Genomic DNA, 22,256 nt, shown 5'->3' on the forward strand with positions numbered 1-22,256 from the left:
TTGGGAGAAAGGGTTCTTTACACAGTGGTGCCTTCCGTTTAGGTTACCTGTCTTGTCATTCCCGTATCATCTGTGTACTCTAGCTTGGGTGTTGAATCCCATTAATAATTAAGATGATCCGTGGACTATGTTGCCAATGTGTAAACATTGTTGCAAAATAATAGTAAAAAGCTCAATTTTACTATTATTTTGCAACAATGTGTAAACATAGGCAACATTGTATGTACATATTGTATATAATGAACGATGACCCTGAAACGTCATGTTTGATATGAAATAAACAGTGAGTGCAAACAGTTTTGCTGAATGAATATATGAAAAAAAATTAAAAAAAATATACTGTGTGTATGTATGTATGTATGTGTGTATATATATATATATATATATATATATATATATATATATATATATAATGTGTGTGTATATATAAATGTGTATATGTGTGTATATGTATGTATATACATACATACATACATACATACGTGTGTGTGTGCGCAGAAGATATTATATAAATGTGTGTATATTTATCTCTATAGCTACGCACTTAAAGCTGCAATAATCTTAAACTGTCTTTCACTGAAATGTTAAAATTAATAGCCTCATGTCAATATCTACCAAGATACTGAGATATTCAAAGGAGGAAACTGTCAGAGAACAGACATGGGTAAACAATATTGCCCTCCAGGCTTACAAGATATGTTGTCAGGCTTCCCATTGAAATATTCTTTAGTAAGACATTAATATTTAGTAAGGAGATTAATATTTGTGTTCACTATTCCTGCATCAGCCCAAAGGCAGGGAAGTTAGTTTGCAACCATTAATCTAAGAAATGTTTATTTTTATTTTCCAACACATCTGAATGATTTTGAAGTGATTTGTGCCGAGATGTATTTAGATTAGACTGTGCGTATCTCTACAACATATCACGTGCCTGCTTCTCTACATTTCAGATGGAGCCACCTCACAGAATCCTTTATCCCTCATGATGTCACAGATGTCTAAGTATGCCATGCCAAGCACCAGACCACTCTATCACAATGCCATGAAAACCATAGGCACGTCTGATGAGGACCTTCTTTCAGAGCGCATGTTTCTACAAGCTGTCAGCCAGCAGGGTAAAAGCAAGTTCTGTTTAGAAGAGATGATTAAATGGAAGTGGGGAAATACAAATAAGGGAAATGAAGGGGGCTGGAAATAATATGGCAGACCAAAGCTTTATGGGCAGTAAGGGTTAAGAGAGAAAATGAGTCAAGCGTGAAATAAAATGGTATGGAATAAATATGGGCAGTAAAAGATATGAAGCATCAGCAAGATTAGAAATGGCTGCTCCTTCTCAAAACTGGCCTCCAACATTCAGTTAACTCTCATTTAGTGACTTGTTTATAGAGAATTGTCCCAAATATGATTTAGTCGCTAAATGGATACATTCGGTGTCCATATATAAGTTCAGACAAGCAGAATAGGCAGCAGATAAGCAGGACAGTTCACAAATTAGTTAATTAATATACATATAACTTGACATGTTTTAATATAACTTTCTAACAATCAAACAATTAACAAATCCAAAAATATCTATGTTGCTGTGGATAGCAAAGATATAATTTGTATTCAGTACTCTTTGAATCTATGTGCAAGTGGTATAGAAAAAGGTATAGATATTGACAAATATGAGTTCCTAAAGAGGTCTGTGTTATGTGTATCTCCTAGTAGTTATTGTTATAAGTGGAGGGGAAGGGAAAGTTGATGAGTCTCATTAACGAGGATATAGAACGGCAGTGAGTTTTGAAGAATTTAAGTATTCCTCCCAAAGCAGGCGGATGGACAAAAAGTCCTCTATTTTATGTAGTTTAGTGTAACGGTATTGTTCCAGTTCTATGGCGGTGGGCACTCTATCCCGCCAAAATTGTAGAGTTGGGAGGGTAGACTGTTTCCAATAATATGGGATATATCTTTTGGCGGTGTTGATCATTTTAATGAGGAGTTTAAGTCTGAATGAGCAAGTTACCTGTGGGATAAAGTTGAAAAGGAAGGGCCATGGGGAATGTGGGAGAGAAGTTCCTATCACCAACCTAATTTCCTCTCTAATATCTGACCATTATGTTTGTGCAACAGGACATGACCACCATAAATGGACAAAGGTACCTCGCTCCGTACATCCTCTCCAACAACTGGTGTTAGAGTTTGGGAATAATCTTCCTAGTCTATCTGGGGTGTAATGCCATCTACTGAGGAGTTTCATGTTCATTTCCGCTATGTTTATAGAGGAAGCAGAGGAGCTCATTTGTTTGTATATTATTTTCCATGTTTTAGGTGGTTGTGAGTCATTAAGCTCCCTCTCCCAACCAATTGTATATGATGGGGGATGGAGTGAACGACCTGCCAGAAGTAGTTTATAGGAAATAGATAGGATACCCGTCGCTGGAAAGGATAGCCAACACAAGGATTCGAATGGAGTTAAAGGTCGGGTCAGGTTATGTTTCTCTCCTTGTGTTGTGAAGTAATGCGTAAGTTGGTGATATACTAGCCAATTATTCAGGACAGGTCCTAGTATTTCGACCACTTCTTCTTTGGGTTTCAATTTGCTGTTTTGTAAGAGTGAATGGTGAGGTATCGCTTGAGTAAGAGTGTGGTTAACAGTGTTACGTGATATGATTTGAAATGGAGTTGTAGGGTTATCTAAGAAGGGTGTTAGAGGAGAGTAGGGTGTCGAGATAGTTTTGTGTCCTCTCAAGATTTTTCCCCATATATTAAACGTTTCTCGTACTAAAAAATGAAGTTTTGTGTCTCCCCGATCGTGTTTAGTTGTGAGCCAACATCTACCCCCTAATTGGCTTCCCTGTGTGAGTGCATGTTCTAACCCTATCCATTCCTTGTGATCAGCGTTTCTGCACCAGTCTACTATTCTGGTCATAAAGGTGGCATAGCGGTACAGTAGTATGTTCGGGACTCCAAGTCCACCCTCTAGTTTAGTGCGATATATGGTTTGCGTAGCAATCCGAGGGCATTTATGATCCCAGATATATGAATTTATAAGTTTCTGTAGGGAATAAATGGTGGAATCAGGAATAGGGATGGGTAGTGCTTGGAGGACATAAAGGATTTTAGGAAGTATTACCATTTTAATGGCATTTATCCTGCCTAACCTGGAAATTGGTTTGTTGGACCATGAGTGTAGGGTAGTAATAATATGGTTTTTCAAAGGGCCAAAATTTATCTTCTGTATCAGCTATCTTGTTCAAAAGTGTGAAAGGTAATGTCTTCTTGAGTAAAATACTAACACCGCATTTTTTGGTAGGGCCTGAGTTGTGGAAGTGTTGAGTATATGTGTAACCTAAATATCTTGGCCAGCAATTTTTTTTTTAAAGTGAGTTTCCTGTAAATAAATAATATCTGCTCCTATTTTAGCTAGATCTGAGAGCGCTTTAGAACGTTTACAGGGGGAGTTCAAACCCTTTGCATTTTGTGATAAAATAATCAGAGGGCGAGGTTCCTTACAGTATTGGGAAGCCATAGTTAAAATGTATGTGTGTGTGGGTTAAAGTTAGTGGAGTATACATTGTATTAATAGTGTAATAGATATATAAAAAGACCTCTGTTGCACATGGGATAAACAGTTTTGCACAGCATACATATCTTACAACAAAAAAGAAAAAAACAATATAGTAAATATAGAAAACAAAGTTTGGAATCAATAACTTGCAAACAATAAACACATCTCTAAGTCTAATAATAGACATAAATTAGAGTAAAAATTCTTAAGGGGGTGAATAAGAAAAAACGGATCTCCTTATGATACATTTCTTTTACCTTAAATCCTGGGGAAAGTGTCAAACTATAGCTAGGTAAGTGACCTGGATTATCACGGGATTAAGTATGGTGATGGTGGAAAGGGGGAGGGAAGGAGGGAGGAAAAGGTTCTGCATCAATACCATTGCTATGGCAGGAGATAAATGTTGATAACATTACCTGACCAAGTGTTCCACCCTTCAGGGTATATACCTTCAGTGAGTAGGTTCTCATGAGTAAATTAGCCTACAAAAATGTCTCACTAATCCGGAGGATATCAAGATCAGTCCTCTTCAGGGCTGAGACGATGTGGAGATTTCTGTGAAGTCGTATCTCTTAGTTCTCTGGCTTGTCTATGGTCGGGGTTTTGCGCGGCATTTTGGTTTGCCACTTCATGAGACTTGTCTTCATCCTTTTAGGCAATTCTTGGTAAGAAGGTGAGGTCTGTGGCTCCATTTGAGGTTGGTCGATATCTAGATCCTTGCAAAAGGACAGGATATCCTCGGGCTTGTAACAGATGTAACGTCTGTCATTCTGTATTACCATTAAGTTGACGGGGAAACCCCACCTGTATGGGATCTTTTTGTTTCGGAGTAAAGATGTGAGTGGGTGGAATTCCTTTCTTATCTGTAGTGTCCTTGTCGACAGATCCTGGTAAAATTGTACCACGTTTCCTCGAAGTTTAATGGGTTGGTGTCTTCTTGATTGATTAAGTAACATCTCCTTCTCCAAAAAATTCTTGAATCTAATAATATCTCTGGGTGGAGCATTATCTGGTGGTTTAGGTCTAAGAGCTCTATGGGCTCTTACCCATTGTATGTCGTTTGGGTAGGCAGGTTCTTTGATAGAGGTGAATAAGGATTGTAAATATTCATGAAAGTCTTTCGGGAGGATAGATTCAGGAATGCCACGGAGCCTCAAATTTTTCCGTCTGCTCCTATTTTCTAGGTCATCGATCTTGTCCATCAATGCTGTGAGTGTTTCCTGATGTGTTGAAGTATTATTTTCTATCCTTTGAATATCTTCCCTCACCTCTTCAGTTTCTGCTTCCAACATATCCACTCTAGAGCCTAAGTTATGGAGATCTTGTTTAATTTCCATTAATTCTTCACGTAGGCAGGTTCTAAAGATAGTGGATATCTCTTGTTTTGTTGCAAATTGGGCTAGAAGCGAGGCTGGGATGTTATCAGGCATATTAGATATAGATGGAAGTTCGTTTGTATGGTCCTCCGAGCTCGCTTGAGGAGTATGCTTATTATGGGAGCTCATAGGAGGTGTTGAATGCTCCGTAGCAAAAAATTATGGCATAGTATGGGATTTGGTTGCAGCTTGTTTTAGGGTCTTTTCTGATTTTGTTTGCCTTCTGGCTGCCATCATGTTAAGGATAGTTGAGATTATATGTAATATAAGTGAATTGAAATTTGTTATACAATTAAGGTGAGATGTGTTGCACTCTGTGTAGAAATCTCTTGTCTCTTAGCTGGGTAACTCACAAAATGAAGATTGTATATATATTTACTGGGTTTATTGTTAGCTGGAAAGCTGCTCAATATTAATTGTTTTATCTCATATATATGAAGTCTGAGTTGTCCTCTCTAGAGTTCTGATTTCAGTGATTGTTTATAGTGTGTACTGTATGCACAGTATTCTATATGTGTCTTATGTGCATCTGCAGTGAATAGATAGCAAATAAAAAATGTTAGGTCTCAAACCCTTCTGCCAACACTCTCACTGAAAGGTATTTAACACCAAAGTTCTGTATCAGCGGTTATGAGGAGCATATATCATTAAACATTCACATTACCTTTATGTGACGTTTTGGGAAAGTCTCAATGGGTGTCACTGAAGGTATTTGTGAGTGGGGCGCAGGTCTTTTCTGATGTGTAGCGTGTCACAAATATGGCGTCTAATTTGACGCTGTTCCAAGATGTGCGTAGCGATCTTTCCCTCAGGTCTATCTGGGCCAAAGAGACAAGGCAAGGGATGCGGTATGTGTTGCAGTGGTGAGTATAGCGCTAACACTTAGGCTCTAGGATATGCTTGGGGTTATCAGTTGTGTAGCTAAGGCTACCAGTGGCGCAAGGTGCGGCCTTACCCTAAATTGGTGTCATCGTAGTGTCCGGTCGTGAGGGACGTCCAGCACCACTGGGCACAAGAGGATCGGTCAGTTGATGTAAGTGCTCAAATCTGGGGGTCTTTAGACAGGATGCGTTATAGATGGTGAGGATATCTGTGGATAAGTTAGTGCCGGTCCGTCTCTCCTCTCGTCACTCTGCAAGCTGCATGTTAGAATGGGCCGATGTGAAATGGCCGATATGTATACTGCTGGGTCTATACTTATGAAAGTTGCTCCGGGTCACTTAAAATTTATATTTGGCTCAGTAAAACAGTCCAGGATTAGTGATAACGGAGATCCGTTTTACAGAGCACCGGAGTTACACAGCCATCTTAGCTGTAGCCAGGCTCCGCCCCTCATAATTTGTTATATTTTAATGCAATATTACGTACATATTCAAAGAATAGTTTAAGAGCACACTCACTCCTGCAAAAGTAGCACTTCAATGTTCAAAGGACCAGTAAGCAGTACAGCCCCTCCCACATAGCCTACTGCCCTTGTAGCTAAAATTTAGAGACTAGTTAACCCTATGTTTGCCAGAAAGGGCTGCAATACAATGTTTAGAAGTACCTCTGGAAGTTTGATTATTTTATTTTTTTTGGTCACTCCAGTTGACTGAGCCTGCCAAGCTGAAGATAAGCAGCAGACAGAAGAGTTGGAAAAATAATCCTTAAATTCTGCCTTGCACACTGCTTGAGAAGAGCAGCTTTTTCTGGTCTCCATGTGCTCTGTCAGTCAGACACAAGAAATAAAAACAAACAGCACTGAAACATGGCTGAGTAAAAAAAAAAAAAATACAGAGCAGAGGCGCATATCCAGATCTCCAGGCAGGCTGACAATGGGAACCAGAAACTATAACATTGCAATTATGACTGCGGTGACCAGATAGTGCAAATCTATTTGAAAAGTCCTGCTCTTTCTGCAGACATGCTGTAGCAAGTTCTGCCTTGGGGCAGGACAGTTCCCAAATCAGACTTCGTAGGCAAAGTCAGGGACAGGCTAGATCAGGCTCTAGGAGACGAGGTCAGAAAAGCACGATTGGCGAAAGTTAAGCTGGACAGTTCCCCAAATCAGATTACATAGGCAAAGTCAAGGACATGCTAGGTCTGCAATAGGCTGACAATATGGGATACAAATCAGAGTTCAAAATGGTATGAGTAACAGAAAGAAGGGGTCAGTAACTCATGATAATCAGGCAGAGGTGGAAAACAGAAGAATGGTCAGAGAATACACCAAAACACCAGCAAAATGTGACTAACAGTATCTTTGATTATTTGTGACCACTGCAAAATAGCACGCCGACCTGACCTAAAAAGAAGAAATAATGATGCATAGTAACTATAGTAATGTTCCAAGTGAATAAACAAAATAACAATATGTTCTTAGCACTTTCACTTTTTTTTGTTTTAATCGTCTAGTTTGAAAAATACTTTTCTTTTACAAGATATGACGAGTCCACGGATTTCATCCTTTCTTATGGGATATCGCCTCCTGGTCAGCAGGAGGAGGCAAAGAGCTCCACAGCAGAGCTGCATAAATAGCTCCTCCCTTCTCCCCCAACCCAGTCATTCTCTTTGCCTGCGTTAGTGATAGGAAGAGGTAAAGTGAGGTGTTAGTTTGTATTCTTCAATCAAGAGTTTTTTTATTTTAAATGGTGCCAAAGTGTACTATTTTACTATAGAGCAGCCTCTGGAATGACAGCCTTTCAGGCTGTGGGAACTGGTGGAGTTTTAGCTTCACTTTGCCTCCCATACTTGTGCTGCCTTTCAGTGTCTGCCTTTCACAGGACCTCAGGAGGAAGAGTGGACCTCTTGACACTGTGAGAATATCATGCTGTTTCTCAGTATGGAGGTAAGTGCAGTTTTTTACTCTGGGGCTCTGCAGTATATCTCAGATTCGACTGTACTCTGCCTTTGATATTGAACAGTATGTGGGTTCTCATTAGCTAATGAAAGGGAGAACCGACACACTGCTTAACATCCAGACACTCTGGCATTTAGATTTTAGCCTAGAAGCGCTGGGACATTATGTGAGTATATACCTGTATTATTGGGCTGACTCTATTATTTTTATTAGGGAGATGGCTGTCGCTGGGGGTAGTGCTGGAGTGATGAGTGTTTTTACAAAGCTCCGGTACATGACGGTTCTTCCTTTATTTTCCCGGGGTTTGTGTGACATGTTTCTGCTTGGTGCCGCGCGCATAGCCCCACAGTTTCTTTTCGAGTTCCGGTAGCATCTCCTCACGGCTCCTAAGCTTGCTTGCTGTAGTATATGACAAGCGATCTTAGGGAGACTGTTCTTAAGGGGTTAACGGTTGGTCACGTGGAGGCAGGTAGGAACCGCAGCAGAGCTGCGGCAGGGTGACTCATTTTTGGCTGAATTTTGACACGTGCAGGGAGTGGTATATAAATATATACAGCTTTATCTCTGCACATTATATATATATATATATATATATATATATATATATATATATATATATATATATATATATATAGTATTTTTCTTAAAGAAACAGTACAACAAAGATTTTTATTATAAACTCAGTTGACTGAATTTTTAATATAATTTCAGTATATGACCAAGCTTGCATTTGTACTTTGTTATCATGGATGGCCTTGAACAGAGTACATGTCCTATGTGTTTAGATGCCATTGTGGAACCCCCTGTTACACTTTGTCCCTCATGCATTGAAAGGGTTTTACAGTGTAAAGAACACATTTTCTTTAATAAAGATGTATCTAAGGAATGTTCTCAGACTGATGAGATTTAGAATATGCTGCATCTTTCTCCCCAAGCGTCACAGCCTTTAACGCCCACTCAAGCGACGCCATGTTCTTCAACTGCGTCTGCTTCATTTACTCTGCAGGATATGGCTGCAGTTATGTCATCCACTCTTTCAGAGGTTTTATCTAAGTTGCCAGTTTTGCAGGGCAATCGCAGTAGGAAGGAGGCCCAGGTGGTCTTCCACTTCTGATGCTTTGATGGCGATCTCTGATGTACCCTCTCAGGGCTCTGAATTGGGGAGGTGTGGAGACTCTATCTGAGGGAGCACTGTCTGGTTCAGGCAGTGCTTTACCCCAGATAGATTCGGAAGTGATGTCTTTCAGATTTAAGCTTGAACACCTCCGTCTGTTACTAAGGTAGGTTTTGGTGACTCTGGACGACTGTGACACTATTGTGGTCCCTCCAGAGAAATTGAGTAAGATGGACAAATATTTGGAGATACCCTCTTATTCTGATGTTTTTCCGGTTCCTAAGAGAATCTCGGACATTATTGCTAGGGAATGGGAAAGACCGGGTATACCATTCTCCCCTTCTCCTATGTTTAAGAAGATGTATCCTATAGCTGACACCGTTTGGGATTCTTGGCAGTCGATCCCTAAGGTGGAGGGAGCCGTCTCTACCCTGGCTAAGCGTACGACTATCCCTATCAAGGACAGTTGTGCTTTCAAAGATCCCATGGATAAGAAATTAGAGGGGCTTCTCATGAAACTTTATGTTCACCAGGGGTTCCTCTTACAACCGACGGCCTGCATTGTGACAGTCACGACTGCGGCTGCTTTTTGGTTTGACGCTCTGGAAGAGTCTCTTAGGACTGAGACTTCCTTAGAGGAAATACAGGATAGAATTAAGGCCCTTAAGCTGGCTAATTCTTTTATTACGGATGCCGCCTTTCAGATCACTAAATTGGCGGCCAAGAATTCAGGATTTTCCATCTTAGCAAGAAGAACCTTATGGTTAAAATCTTGGTCTGCGGATGTGTCCTCGAAATCTAAACTCTTGGCTATTCCTTACAAGGGAAAGACCCTGTTTGGGCCTGACGTGAAGGAGATCATTTCTGACATCACGGGAGGTAAGGGTCATCTGCTCCCGCAAGACAAAACATCTAAGCAAAGGGGACGACAGAGTAATTTTCGTTCCTTTCGTAATTTCAAGGGAATCCCCTCTTTCCCTTCCACTAAACAGGAAGGAAATTATTCACAAGCCAAGTCCACCTGGAGACCCAATCAGGCTTGGAACAAGGGTAAACAACCCAAAAAGCCTGCAGCTGCTCCCAAAACAGCATGAAGGGGCAGCCCCCGATCCGTGACCGGATCTAGTAGGGGGCAGACTTTCTCTCTTTGTCCAGGCTTGGATAAGAGACATTTTTAAAAATTCCTTCCCAAGGGGAAGATTCCTTCTTTCACGATTGTCTGTAGACCAGATAAAAAGAGAGGCGTTCTTGCGTTGTGTAAAAGACCTCTCCACTATGGGAGTAATTTGTCCCGTTCCAATACAGGAAAACGGGGCAGGGGTTTTACTTGAATCTTTTTGTGGTTCCCAAAAAAGAGGGAACATTCCGACCCATTTTAGATCTCGAGGGTCTAAACAAGTTCCTTAGAGTTCCATCCTTCAAGATGGAGACTATTTGAACAATTCTTCCATTGATCCAGGAGGGTCAATATATGACTACCGTGGACTTAAAGGATGCATATCTTCATATTCCTATACACAGAGATCATCACCAGTTCCTGAGGTTTGCCTTCCTGAACAAACATTTTCAGTTTGTGGCTCTTCCATTCGGACTGGCCACGGCACCCAGGATCTTCACAAAGGTTCTAGGGTCTCTGCTGGCGGTTCTCAGGCCGCGGGGCATTGCAGTGGCGCCTTATCTGGACGATCTGGTCCAGGCGTCGTCTTATCAGCTGACAAAGTCTCATACCGACATTGTTCTGTCCTTTCTAAGGACTCACGGGTGGAAGGTGAATCTAGAAAAGAGTTCTCTAATTCCACAGACAAGGGTTCCTTTCCTGGGAACTATAATCGACTCTCTGTCCATGAAAATCTTTCTGACGGAAGTCAGAAAGTTAAAGATTTTGGATACCTGCCGATCCCTTCAGTCCAATCCTCGGCCGTCAGTGGCTCAGTGCATGGAAGCAATTGGATTGATGGTGGCAGCAATGGACATCATTCCGTTTGCTCGTTTTCATCTCAGACCTCTACAACTGAGCATGCTCAGACAATGGAATGGAGATGATACAAATTTGTCTCCTCAAATAGATCTCGACAAGGAGACAAGGGACTCTCTTCTTTGGTGGTTGTCGTTGGATCATCTGTCCCAAGGGGCATGCTGCCACAGACCCTCATGGGTGATAGTGACAACGGACGCCAGTCTGCTAGGATGGGGTGCAGTCTGGAATTCCCTACAGGGTGTGTGGACTCGGTCGGAGTCTCTACTTCCAATCAATATTCTGGAGTTGAGAGCTTCGGCCAAATTCATCAGATTCCAGTCTGACAACATCACGACTGTGGCTTACATCAATCATCAGGGAGGAACAAGGAGTTCCTTGGTGATGACAGAAGTATCCAAGATAATTCGGTGGGCGGAAGCTCACACTTGTTATCTGTCAGCAATCTACATCCCAGGAGTGGACAACTGGGAGGTGGATTTCTTGAACAGACAGACGTTTCATCGGGGAGAATGGGAACTTCATCCGGAGGTCTTTGCCAGTCTGATTCTCAGGTGGGGCAGGTCGGAGCTGGATCTTATGGCGTCTCGTCAGAATGACAAGCTCCCGAGATACGGATCAAGGTCCAAGGATCCTCAGGCCGAACTGATAGATGCCTTGGCAGTGCCTTGGTCGTTCAACCTAGCTTATGTGTTTCCTCCGTTTGCTCTCCTCCCTCGAGTGATTGCTCGAGTCAAACAGGAGAGGGCCTCAGTGATTCTCATCGCTCCTGCGTGGCCTCGCAGGACTTGGTATGCCGATCTGGTGGACATGTCACCTCTGCCACCGTGGAAGCTTCCAATGAGGCAGGACCTTCTCATTCAGGGACCCTTCTATCATCCGAATCTTATTTCTCTGCAGCTGACTGCTTGGAGATTGAATGCTTGATTTCTCCTGTTAAGTGTAGTCTCCACAGGTCATCCATTACTTATGGGATTATATCTCCTCCCTAACAGGAAGTGCAAGAGGATCACCCAAGCAGAGCTGCTATATAGCTCCTCCCCTCTACGTCATACCCAGTCATTCTCTTGCACCTAACTAATAGATAGGACGTGTGAGAGGACTGTGGTTATTAAAATTAGTTTTTATATCTTCAGTCAAAAGTTTGTTATTTTAAACGGCACCGGAGTGTGTTGTTTTTTCTCAGGCAGCATTAGAAGAAGAATCTACCTGAGTTTATGTATGATCTTAGCGGTCGTAACTAAGATCCATTTGCTGTTCTCGGCCATTCTGAGGAGTGAGGTAACTTCAGAACAGGGGACAGCGGGCAGGGTTCACCTGCAAGGAGGTATGTTGCAGTATATTATTTTCTAGGAATGGAATGGACTAAGAAAATACTGCTAATACCCATATAATGTAAGTGCAGCCTTAAATGCAGTAGTAGCGACTGGTATCAGGCTGATATGTATGTATGTTACACTGAGGTATTTCTGGGGAATGGAACTTCACTAAGAAAATACTGTATACATTTAACTTATATTTGAGCCCCCACTGCAGTGAAAGCGACTAGCAGCAGGCTTATTAGTATCATTTCATAATTTTATTTAAAACGTTTTTCTGGCATGTTAATCGTTTTTCTCTGAGGTACTTGGTGATAAAAAAATTTGGGCATTATTTTTCCACATGGCTGTCGTTTATTTATGAATAAATTCAGTTTACTGAGCTTCCCCACTGTTATAATATGAGTGGGAGGGGCCTATTTTGGCGCTTTCTTGCGCAGTAAGAATTCACTCACAGTCTTCCTATTCCTTCCTCCATGATCCAGGACGTCTCTACAGAGCCCAGGGGTCTCCAAAACTAGTTTTGAGGGAGGTAATCACTCACAGCAGACCTGTGAGACTGTGCTTTTGACTGTGATACGTTTTATATCTGTTATCCGTTTTTTGGGTATTATGGGGTTAATCATCCATTTGCTGGTGGGTGCAATCCTTTGCTAACTTATTGCATTTATTGTAAAAATTTGGTTGCTATAACAAATTTGGTTCATTGTAATTCAACTGTGACAGTTTATTGGTGTTTTTCAAAGGCACAGTAACGTTTTTTATATTGCTTGTAAATTTATTTCAAAAGTATTTTCCAAGCTTGCTAGTTTCATTGCTAGTCTGTTAAACATGTCTGACACAGAGGAAACTCTTTGTGCAATATGTTCAAAGGCCAATGTGGAGCCCAATAGAAATTTGTGTACTAATTGCATTGATGCTACTTTAAATAAAAGTGTACATGTAAAGAAAATTTCACCAGACAACGAGGGGGAAGTTATGCCGACTAACTCTCCTCACGTGTCAGTACCTTCATCTCCCGCTCAGGAGGTGCGTGATATTTTTGCGCCAAGTACATCAGGGCGGCCCATACAAATCACTTTGCAAGACATGGCTAATGTTATGACTGAAGTATTATCTAAATTGCCAGAAATTAGGGGTAAACGCGACCACTCTGGGGTGAGAACAGAGTGCGCTGATAATATTAGAGCCATGTCTGATACTGCGTCACAATATGCAGAACATGAGGACGGAGAGCTTCATTCTGTGGGTGACGGATCTGATCCAAGTAAACTGGACTCAGACATTTCAAATTTTAAATTTAAGCTTGAGAACCTCTGTGTATTGTTAGGGGAGGTATTAGCGGCTCTGAATGATTGTAACACGGTTGCAATTCCAGAGAAAATGTGTAGGCTGGATAAATATTTTACGGTACCGACGTGTACTGACGTTTTTCCTATTCCTAAAAGGCTTACAGAAATTATTAACAAGGAGTGGGATAGACCTGGTGTGCCCTTTTCTCCCCCTCCTATATTTAGAAAAATGTTTCCAATAGACGCCACCACACGGGACTTATGGCAGACGGTCCCTAAGGTGGAAGGAGCAGTTTCTACTCTGGCTAAACGCACCACTATCCCGGTGGAGGATAGCTGTGCTTTTTCAGATCCAATGGATAAAAAGTTAGAGGGTTACCTTAAGAAAATGTTTGTTCAACAAGGTTTTATATTACAACCCCTTGCATGCATTGCGCCTGTCACGGCTGCGGCGGCATTCTGGTTTACATTTACAGTTACATTGGATGAGATTACAGACAAGCTTAGAGTACTTAAGCTAGCCAATTCATTTATTTCCGATGCCGTAGTACACTTAATTAAACTTACGGCTAAGAATTCAGGATTTGCCATTCAGGCGCGCAGAGCGCTGTGGCTTAAATCTTGGTCAGCCGATGTGACCTCTAAATCTAAATTGCTTAACATACCTTTCAAAGGGCAGACATTGTTCGGGCCCGGTTTGAAAGAAATTATCGCTGACATTACTGGAGGTAAGGGTCATGCCCTGCCTCAAGACAGAGCCAAACCAAGGGCTAGACAGTCTAATTTTCGTGCCTTTCGTAACTTCAAGGCAGGAGCAGCATCAACTTCCTCAGCCCCAAAGCAGGAAGGAACTGTTGCTCGCTACAGACAGGGCTGGAAACCTAACCAGTCCTGGAACAAGGGCAAGCAGGCCAGAAAACCTGCTGCTGCCCCTAAGACAGCATGAAGTGAGGGCCCCCGATCCGGAAACGGATCTAGCGGGGGGCAGACTTTCGCTCTTCGCCCAGGCTTGGGCAAGAGATGTCCAGGATCCCTGGGCGTTAGAGATCATATCTCAGGGATACCTTCTGGACTTCAAAGCTTCTCCTCCAAAAGGGAGATTTCATCTTTCAAGGCTGTCAGCAAACCAGCTAAGGAGAGAAGCGTTTCTACGCTGTGTACAAGACCTTTTACTAATGGGAGTGATCCATCCAGTTCCGCGGTCGGAACACGGACAAGGGTTTTACTCAAATCTGTTTGTGGTTCCCAAAAAAGAGGGAACCTTCAGACCAATTTTGGACTTAAAGATCCTAAACAAGTTCCTAAGAGTTCAATCGTTCAAAATGGAAACTATTCGGACAATCTTACCTATGATCCAAAGGGGTCAATACATGACCACAGTGGATTTAAAGGATGCCTACCTTCACATACCAATTCACAAGGATCATTATCGGTACCTAAGATTTGCCTTCCTAGACAGGCATTACCAATTTGTAGCTCTTCCCTTCGGGTTAGCCACGGCTCCAAGAATCTTTACAAAGGTTCTGGGCTCTCTTCTGGCGGTACTAAGACTGCGAGGAATTTCGGTAGCTCCGTACCTAGACGACATTCTGATACAAGCGTCAAGTTTCCAGACTGCCAAGTCTCATACAGAGTTAGTTCTGGCATTTCTAAGGTCGCATGGGTGGAAGGTGAACGTAGAAAAGAGTTCTCTGTTGCCACTCACAAGAGTTCCCTTCTTGGGGACTCTTATAGATTCTGTAGAAATGAAAATTTACCTGACAGAAGACAGGTTAACAAAACTTCTAAATGCTTGCCGTGTCCTTCATTCCATTCAACACCCGTCAGTGGCTCAATGCATGGAGGTAATCGGCTTAATGGTAGCGGCAATGGACATAGTACCTTTTGCACGCCTGCATCTCAGACCACTACAATTGTGCATGCTAAGTCAGTGGAATGGGGATTACTCAGATTTGTCCCCTATGCTGAATCTGGATCAAGAGACCAGAGATTCTCTTCTATGGTGGCTTTCTCAGCCACATCTGTCCAGGGGGATGCCCTTCAGCAGGCCAGACTGGACAATTGTAACAACAGACGCCAGCCTACTAGGTTGGGGCGCTGTCTGGAATTCCCTGAAGGCTCAGGGATCATGGACTCAGGAGGAGAGTCTCCTTCCAATAAACATTCTGGAATTGAGAGCAGTTCTCAATGCTCTTCTGGCTTGGCCTCAGCTAGCAACTCTGAGGTTCATCAGGTTCCAGTCGGACAACATCACGACTGTGGCTTACATCAACCATCAGGGAGGGACAAGGAGTTCCCTAGCGATGATGGAAGTCTCAAAGATAATTCGCTGGGCAGAGTCTCACTCTTGCCACCTGTCAGCGATCCACATCCCAGGCGTGGAGAACTGGGAGGCGGATTTCCTAAGTCGCCAGACTTTTCATCCGGGGGAGTGGGAACTTCACCCGGAGGTATTTGCACAACTGCTTCGGCGTTGGGGCAAACCAGATCTGGATCTCATGGCGTCTCGCCAGAACGCCAAGCTTCCTTGTTACGGATCAAGATCCAGGGATCTGGAAGCGGTTCTGATAGATGCTCTGACAGCACCCTGGGTCTTCAACATGGCTTATGTGTTTCCACCCTTCCCGATACTTCCTCGTCTGATTGCCAGGATCAAACAGGAGAGAGCATCGGTGATTCTAATAGCGCCTGCGTGGCCACGCAGGACCTGGTATGCAGATCTAGTGGACATGTCGTCCTGTCCACCATGGTCTCTGCCTCTGAGACAGGACCTTCTGGTTCAGGGTCCTTTCAAACATCCAAATCTAATTTCTCTGAGGCTGACTGCTTGGAGATTGAACGCTTGATTCTATCAAAGCGTGGATTCTCGGAGTCAGTGATTGATACCTTGATACAGGCTAGGAAACCTGTTACCAGGAAAATTTACCATAAAATATGGCATAAATACTTACATTGGTGCGAATCCAAGAGTTACTCATGGAGTAAGGTCAGGATTCCTAGGATATTGTCTTTTCTACAAGAAGGCTTAGAAAAGGGTTTATCTGCTAGTTCGTTAAAGGGACAGATCTCAGCTCTGTCCATTCTTTTGCACAAGCGTCTGTCAGAAGTTCCAGACGTTCAGGCTTTTTGTCAGGCTTTGGCCAGGATTAAGCCTGTGTTTAAAACTGTTGCTCCGCCATGGAGCTTAAACTTAGTTCTTAACGTTTTGCAGGGTGTTCCGTTTGAACCCCTTCATTCCATTGATATCAAGCTGTTATCTTGGAAAGTTCTGTTTTTAATGGCTATTTCCTCGGCTCGAAGAGTCTCTGAGTTATCAGCCTTACATTGTGATTCCCCTTATCTGATTTTTCATTCAGACAAGGTAGTTCTGCGTACTAAACCTGGGTTCTTACCTAAGGTAGTCACTAACAAGAATATCAATCAAGAGATTGTTGTTCCTTCATTGTGCCCTAATCCTTCCTCAAAGAAGGAAAGGCTTCTGCACAATCTGGATGTTGTCCGGGCCCTGAAATTCTATTTACAGGCAACTAAAGATTTTCGACAAACTTCTTCCCTGTTTGTCGTTTATTCGGGACAGAGGAGAGGTCAAAAGGCTTCGGCTACCTCTCTCTCTTTTTGGCTTCGTAGCATAATACGTTTAGCCTATGAGACTGCTGGACAGCAGCCTCCTGAAAGAATTACAGCTCATTCTACCAGAGCTGTGGCTTCCACTTGGGCCTTTAAAAATGAGGCCTCTGTTGAACAGATTTGCAAGGCTGCAACTTGGTCTTCACTTCACACCTTTTCAAAATTTTACAAATTTGACACTTTTGCTTCTTCGGAGGCTGTTTTTGGGAGAGAGGTTCTTCAGGCAGTGGTTCCTTCCGTGTAAAGGTCCTGCCTGTCCCTCCCGTCATCCGTGTACTTTTAGCTTTGGTATTGGTATCCCATAAGTAATGGATGACCCGTGGACTGACTACACTTAACAGGAGAAAACATAATTTATGCTTACCTGATAAATTCCTTTCTTCTGTAGTGTAGTCAGTCCACGGCCCGCCCTGTTTTTACGGCAGGTCTAAATTTTAAATTAAACTCCAGTCACCACTGCACCCTATAGTTTCTCCTTTCTCGTTTGGTTTTGGTCGAATGACTGGGTATGACGTAGAGGGGAGGAGCTATATAGCAGCTCTGCTTGGGTGATCCTCTTGCACTTCCTGTTAGGGAGGAGATATAATCCCATAAGTAATGGATGACCCGTGGACTGACTACACTACAGGAGAAAGGAATTTATCAGGTAAGCATAAATTATGTTTTTATCTAAGTGTGGGTTCTCTGATTCGGTCATTGATACCTTGATTCAGGCTCGTAAGCCTGTTACTAGAAGAATTTACCATAAGATATGGCATAAATATCTTTATTGGTGCGAATCCAAGGGCTACTCTTGGAGTAAGGTTAGGATTCCTAGGATTTTATCTTTTCTCCAGGAAGGACTGGAGAAAGGGTTGTCAGCAAGTTCCTTAAAGGGACAGATTTCTGCTTTGTCTATCTTGTTACACAAGCGTCTGGCAGATGTTCCAGATGTTCAATCTTTTTGTCAGGCTCTGACGAGAATTTAAGCCTGTGTTTCGATCAATTGCTCCTCCTTGGAGTTTGAATTTAGTTCTTAATGTTCTTCAAGGGGTTCCGTTTGAACCTATGCATTCCATAGATATTAAGTTATTATCTTGGAAGGGGTTATTTATGGTTGCTATTTCTTCTGCTCGCAGAGTTTCTGAACTTTCAGCTTTACAGTGTGATTCTCCTTATCTTATTTTCCATTCTGATAAGGTGGTGTTACGTACCAAACCTGGTTTTCTTCCTAAGGTTGTTTCTAACAAAAATATTAATCAGGAAATTGTTGTTCCTTCCTTGTGTCCTAACCTTTCTTCTAAGAAGGAGTGTCTGTTACATAATTTGGACGTAGTCCGTGCCTTGAAGTTCTACTTGTAGGCGACTAAGGATTTTCGTCAAACATCTTCATTATTTGTTTTTTTTTTTCCGGGAAACGTAGGGGTCAGAAAGCTATGGCTACCTCTCTTTCTTTTTGGCTGAAGAGTATCATCCGTGTTGCATATGAGACTGCTGGACAGCAGCCTCCTGAAAGAATTACGGCTCATTCTACTAGAGCTGTGGCTTCCTTACGATATGACTAGTCCACGGCCCACCCTGTCGTTTTTTTCTATGACAGGTTTTTATTTTTGTTAAACTTCAGTCACCTCTGCTCCTTAGCTTTTCCTTTCTCTTCCTAACTTTGGTCGAATGACTGGGTTGGGGTGGAAGGGAGGAGCTATTTATGCAGCTCTGCTGTGGAGCTCTTTGCCTCCTCCTGCTGACCAGGAGGCGATATCCCAAAAGTAAGGATGAAATCCGTGGACTCGTCATATCGTAAAAGTAATACATTTATCAGGTAAGCATAAATTTCCTTTTTCTTTCTAAGGACACAATGAGTCCACGGATCATCTAATTACTATTGTGAATATCACTCCTGCCCAGCAGGAGTCGGCAAAGAGCGCGACAGCAAAACTGTTAAATATCACCTCCCTTCCCTCCAACCCCAGTCATTCTCTTTGCTTATGTTAGAGCAAGGAAGTGGTAAAGTTAGGTGTTAGGAAAATATTCTTGAAGCAAGATTTTATTTTTTAAGCAGTGCAAGATTGTTCTGCTTTGCTCTAGGGTGTAGCCATAGTCCATATCAGTCTCTTCAGTAAAGCAGTGGTGGCTTTAAAGCAATGGGAACTTGTGGGACATAATTCTCACTGCGCCTCCCATGTATTTATGCTGCCCTAACCATGCAAGCCTGAGTAAGATTACTCAGTCTTTGTTTCTACCCACAGGTCCATGTGAGGGAACTGGCCTCCCAAACCTTGTGAGCTGCTGTGCTGCCTGGCAGAAGTATTAAGGTAAGTGATAACTTAGTTTTTCTGGGACATGCAGAGAAAAAGGATAGCACTTTTACTTTCATTGGGACAAGTTACATTCATCTATGACAGGGGAATATTTTTTAAGGGCAGCAGAGCAGGCACTGGGGACGAGGAGAATCTGGCTCTTGGTGGTGTATTTGTTTTTTATACTTCACTCCCGACGGCTGTGATAATTAAGATTTATCCGATCGAGAGTTTTCAGGCTATGCCCACGATGGGCGGAGTTAGATACAGCGGCAGTTCCTATTGCGCCCCTTTTTTCTGGCCCTGTTTGTAACTTCCTGTGTCTTCGGAGGGAAATTCAGCTGCATCACAGATTCAGCAGCGTTGCGGTTACAGACAGCAGTATTTATAGAGTTGAGTCCGGATCAGTCACAAAGTAGTTTGCTTCGTTAGCAGGCAGGCAGGTAAGCACCTCAGCAACGCTAAGCTGAGGTGTAGAGTTGTCTGGGGGCTAAGGTGTAATTTTAATAGCTGAAAAATAAAGCAGCTATTTTGTTCGTTTAAAATTTAAAGGAACAGTAACAAATTTTTGTTTTGTTTTGGGGGATATTTTCTGAATTAAATATCAGTTGTCTGTTTATTGGTGAATAAAGATGGACCAAGAAACCCTGCAAGATGTTACATGTTCTTTATGTTTTGATAATGTAGAACCACCAATCCCTTTCTGTTCCTCATGTATTGAGAGAACTTTACATTACAGGGATAGACTTTTTCCTGAGCCAACATTGTCTAAGGCGGATACTGTTCAGGAGTCTTCTGACAATGTTCAAGATATGCCGCAGCTTTCTCCTCAAGCTTTCCAAAATTTAGCGTCCATACAGCCAGTGCCCTGCGCTTCCTCTATTACTCCACCTGGAGTTACCTTGCAGGACATCGCTTCCCTAATGTCATCAGCGGTATCTTATGCGTTGTCTGCTTTTCCCATGCTGCAGGGAAAGCGCAAGAGGAAATGTAATCAATCTGAATAAGGTTGCTGACACAGTAGTTGCTATTCCGAATGTTTCTTCCCAGAAACCTGAAGAGGAAGATACTTCGGTAGCATCTGAGGGTGAAATCTCAGACTCGGACAGTGTTATACCTTTAACTGATATTGAAGTTGTTTCTTTCAGGTTTAAGCTTGAACACCTCCGTTTGTTACTTAAGGAGGTTTTAGCTACCCTGGACGACTCCGACACTACTGTCGTAGTCAATTCTAAGAAGTCTAGTAAACTAAACAAGTATTTCTTTCATGTAATTAGCAAGAGTCCATGAGCTAGTGACGTATGGGATATACATTCCTACCAGGAGGGGCAAAGTTTCCCAAACCTCAAAATGCCTATAAATACACCCCTCACCACACCCACAATTCAGTTTTACAAACTTTGCCTCCCATGGAGGTGGTGAAGTAAGTTTGTGCTAGATTCTTCGTTGATATGCGCTTCGCAGCAGGCTGAAGCCCGGTTTTTCCTCTCAAAGTGCAGTGAATGTCAGAGGGATGTGAAGAGAGTATTGCCTATTTGAATACAATGGTCTTCCTCTAGGGGATCTATTTCATAGGTTCTCTGTTATCGGTCGAAAAGATTTCTTCTCCTACCTCCCTTTTCAGATCGACGATATACTCTTATATACCATTACCTCTACTGATTCTCGTTTCAGTACTGGTTTGACTATCTACTATATGTAGATGAGTGTCTTAGGGTAAGTAAGTCTTATTTTATTTATGACACTCTAAGCTATGGTTGGGCACTTTATATGTAAAGTTCTAAATATATGTTTTAAACTTATATTTGCCATGATTCAGGATAATCAGTATTCCTTCTTTCAGACTGTCAGTTTCATTTTTTTGGGAAAATGCATATGAATAAATATTTTTTCTTGCCTTAAAAATTTCAATTTGACTTTTTTCTTTGCGGGCTGTTAGGCTTGCGGGTGCAGAAAATGCTTCAATTTATTGCGTCATTTTTGGTGCGACCTTTTTTGGCGCACAATTTCGTCATTTCCGGCGTCATAGTTGACGCGGGAAGTTTTCACGTGGTTGCGTCATTTTTTGACGCATGTGTGTTACAGACGTTTTTGGCGCCAAAAAGTGTGGGCGTATTTTTGGCACCAAAAAGTGTGGGCGTCATACTTGGCGCCAAAAAATGTGGGCGTCATACTTGGCGCCAAAAAATGTGGGCGTCATACTTGGCGCCAAAAAATGTGGGCGTCATACTTGGCGCCAGTTTTTTTCACATTATTTCAGTCTCACTTTTTTGTTGCTTCTGGTTGCTAGAGGCTTGTTTGTTTTGCATTTTTTCCCATTCCTGAAACTGTCATTTAAGGAATTTGATAATTTTGCTTTATATGTTGTTTTTTCTATTATATATTGCAAGATGTCACAACCTGACCCTGGATCAGAATCTACTTCTGGAAAGACGCTGCATGATGTTGGTTCTACCAAAGCTAAGTGCATTTGTTGTAAACTTTTGGTAACTGTTCCTCCGGCTGTAGTTTGTGTTAGTTGTCATGATAAACTTTCTAACGCAGATAATGTCTCCATTAGTAATAATCCATTACCTGTTGTTTTTTTCTTCAACATCTAATGTTCAGGATGTTCCGGTTAATGTAAGAGAATTTGTTTCTAATTCTATTCGAAAGGCTCTGTCTGTTATTCCTCCTTTCAGTAAACGTAAAAGGTCTTTTAAAACTTCTCATATTTCGAGTTCCGGGGGAGGAGCCGAGGAGGAAGGTCACGTTAACTCTCTCTCTCTCTCACTTCCAGCAGAAGCCATTGGCAGAGTATTCCCGTGCCTAATACACTAGACCTTGGGCGGCTAGCTGAGCACATATTTTCGCTACCGGAGCTCCAGCAGTGCTTAACCACCGCACTG

At 42.2% G+C, this 22,256-nt stretch overlaps 1 protein-coding gene across 1 annotated transcript in view; it reads left to right on the forward strand.

Annotated features, from left to right (window-relative positions):
- BCL9L (BCL9 like) overlaps nucleotides 1-22,256 on the forward strand; it is a 188,173-nt gene that overhangs the window by 143,263 nt on the left and 22,654 nt on the right. The window contains exon 7 of the mRNA XM_053691308.1: nucleotides 951-1,115. Within this exon, the coding sequence (XP_053547283.1) occupies nucleotides 951-1,115 (165 nt within the window). The remainder of the gene's footprint in view (nucleotides 1-950; nucleotides 1,116-22,256) is intronic.

The sequence above is a fragment of the Bombina bombina genome, chromosome 8, assembly GCF_027579735.1.
Source record: "Bombina bombina isolate aBomBom1 chromosome 8, aBomBom1.pri, whole genome shotgun sequence".
NCBI classification, from domain to species: Eukaryota; Metazoa; Chordata; class Amphibia; order Anura; family Bombinatoridae; genus Bombina; species Bombina bombina.